The 3,026-nt window shown below is 45.8% G+C and overlaps 1 protein-coding gene across 1 annotated transcript; it reads right to left on the bottom strand.

The window, feature by feature from the left end:
- Positions 1-662: 662 nt before the first annotated feature.
- On the bottom strand, positions 663-2,443 carry LOC140549670 (testis-specific serine/threonine-protein kinase 6-like). Its single transcript, XM_072673419.1, has 3 exons — positions 1,629-2,443; positions 808-1,480; positions 663-698 (listed from the first exon to the last, which is right to left on the bottom strand). The coding sequence occupies exons 1-3, from the start codon at positions 2,441-2,443 to the stop codon at positions 663-665; spliced, it is 1,524 nt and encodes a 507-aa protein (XP_072529520.1).
- Positions 2,444-3,026: the final 583 nt, after the last annotated feature.

The raw sequence follows: 3,026 nt of genomic DNA, 5'->3' as shown, positions 1-3,026 counted from the left end.
TTCTCACAAGATGTCTCAGAGAACATGGTCATGAGCCTTCAAGTCCACAAAACATGTAGACAGGACTGCTGAACTCCCATGTCTCCTCAACTATCCAAAAGAGAGTGAAGAGCTGGTCCAAAATTTCATGGTCAGGACAGAATCTGCATTTCTCCTCCTGAGTCTCATCTTTGCACTACCCTGGCATAAACTTTCTAGAGGGAAACCGAGGTGTGATGCTTCAAAAGTTTCCACACACTCTCTGGTTCACTTTCTTAATGAGGACCACAACCTTGGATTGCCAGTCCAGAGGCACTGTTCCTGAGGTCCATGCAACATTACAGAGGCATCTCAATCAGTTTAGACAGTGTCCCTCCTACCCCTTACATAACAAGTCAACTCCAAATGATGTGTATGTCGCTTTTTACAACCTCATGGTGCAACGCAGCTTTACAAAAATCCGGAAATAGGACAAATAAAAATAAATAAATACAACATGAACCCCAAGTGAGCAAGCCAAAGGCGACAGTGGCAAGGAAAAACTCCCTCAGAGCTGGAGGAAGAAACCTTGGGAGGAACCAAGACTCACTAGGGGGACCCATCCTCCTCTGGTCAAAACAACGTATAAACGACCAATAAATTGTGTAAAGGTAGTATGTTATCACCAGGGCCGTGCTAGATGTCTACAATGGGTGAATCATCTTCGTCTTCTTCAGGATCTGTTGGCGAGACAAAATGACACATATGAATCAACTGAAACATTTCTAGCAAATATTTAAAGTATAAAATCTGAGGCTGTGACGATCGCTCAACACTTGCCTAACATACCTTAAATTTAGGGAACCTCAGCCTCCTGGTTCCTTTCCATACTGTGGGCTGTGGGAGAACAGATGCTGTCTCCACCACTAGCCCATGGAGAGGGACATCTACAGTCACATCCTTGAGTCTCTGCTCAGAACACAAACAAGCATGAGCATCTGAAGGGGAAGCAGAATGAGGAGCACTCTGCTGGGAAATAGAGGTGGTGTCATGGACCACAGAGTTAACTCTGAATAACTTCCTCATCCTCCGTCGGAGTGACCGGGAGGCTCTGAGAATTGGTGCCTTGACATAAGCATTAGCTGCCCTTTTAATAGCAGCACAAACAGGACTACAGCTAACGCAACCATAGTGCTCCTCCACAGCCTCTACCCTTTGGCAAGTCAGACTTGCACCAGCTCCATTGCTGTCGCCTTTCTGCTCAGGCATCAGAGTCTCGCATCTGACACCATGAGATAAGAGAACGTCTACGTCTCTGCTTAAAGAAGAAGACGGAGACTCTTCCTCTGTCGACTGAGGAGTGCTGAAAAACACCAGCCCATTTTCAGAGGCAGAAGATGATATACTGTCTATGTTACTGTTCAAAGAGAAGGAAGACTGAGACTCTTCCTCTGACGTTTCAAGTGGGTTGACGTCTGGACACAGATCCTCAACGGGCACCACCACAAACCTGCCAATAACCCTGGAGACAGTACAGAAGCAATGTGTTAGTGTACTTATCGTTAGTGAACTAATACTGTATGTTACCTATTTGCAAAACAGCTCTTTACTTTGAGTGACCCATTCAAAATGTTCTTCATGTATGTATACCTGCACAGTGGATTACTTACCGTTCCTGCCTCAGCTGTAGCCAAGGGTGCTGTGCCACCTCTGTCACAGACGGCCGAGTGGAGGGGTCGTACTGCAGCATATAAGATATGAAGGCCCGACAGGGCTCCTCCACTGTGATCCTACGTGGGAACACCAAGGGTTCTCGCTGGACACGTAGGAGACTCTTCAAACTGTTAACTTTGAAGGGTGTGGATCCGGTGACCATGGAGTAAAAGATAATACCTAGACTCCACACGTCACTTTTTTTTGGATCATAGGGTTTTTCCAAAAGCACCTCAGGTGCACCATACTCGGGAGTGCAATAATAGGTCTTGCTTAAGTCAGGAAAGCCCCTTGAAAAACGGCCTAAACCAAAGTCGGTTAATTTGACTTGGTCGTTAGCAGTCAGCAGAACGTTTTTACATTTAAGATCACGATGGACAATGTTCTGCTGATGTAGATAGGCCACAGCGCTGAGCAGCTGTGAGAACCACATTTTTGCTTGGCCAATGGGAATGCGGCCGAGCTCCCAGATCTTCTGTTGAAGATCCATTGCGGCAGCCTCCATCACAATAAACACCTGTCCGTTTGGCATCTCAAAAATTTCATGCACCTGAACAATGTGAGGGTGCTTTACTCTTTTCAGAATGGCCAGTTCCCGGGGCAGAAGTTTAGATACAAAAAGATGTGATGCCAGCCTGCGGTGCATTATTTTGATGGCCACATGGTTGGAGTGCCTTTGAGATGTGGCCAGCTTAACCTCACCGTAACTCCCTTTACCAATGAAATCCACCACCTCGTAGCCCAAACTCCTCAGGACTTCTTTGGTTTGCATTTTCCCCTGTAGATGGAAAGAGGAAATAAAAGTCAGAAGGTTAAGAAGGTTGTAAGGACTGTTCCCTGTATATTCCAAGCAAATGTAGAACCTCTTTATGGTTCTAGATAAGATGGTTCTAGACAAAATCAGCTAAATCAGCTAAATGGTGTAAGTGTCAACGCAGGAATGAAGCATCTCCCGAACTGCTGAATCCGAACTGAGCCAGTGAGGGGGAACCTGCCTTTTTATAGGCTCTGTGATGTCATTGACATGACCTCACAATGGAGGAGGACTCGGGTCACTGAGGTCAGTCTCTTCATTGGCTGTATAGGACTGTATGGACACACAGTGCTGTGTACAGTGCTATGCCCTTTCAGTTACCTTAGCAACACATGAAGCACATTGCGGTGATGAGACTGAGCTGATTGAATACAGCCAGGTCTGATGAATGAAGACCTCACTCATACTAAAGTTTAGCATCAGATCTGTATGATCTGAGACTAGATTTAGAAACCGGGTCTGTCACCACAAAGTTTCTGTAGAAAGTCCTGTTCTACTGGTCAGTGTTTTTCTATGGAAATAATACAGCTGTGTCAGACGC

Source organism: Salminus brasiliensis, chromosome 2 (assembly GCF_030463535.1).
Source record: "Salminus brasiliensis chromosome 2, fSalBra1.hap2, whole genome shotgun sequence".
Lineage (NCBI taxonomy): Eukaryota > Metazoa > Chordata > Actinopteri > Characiformes > Bryconidae > Salminus > Salminus brasiliensis.
This window is presented reverse-complemented; position numbering and strand designations above follow the sequence as displayed.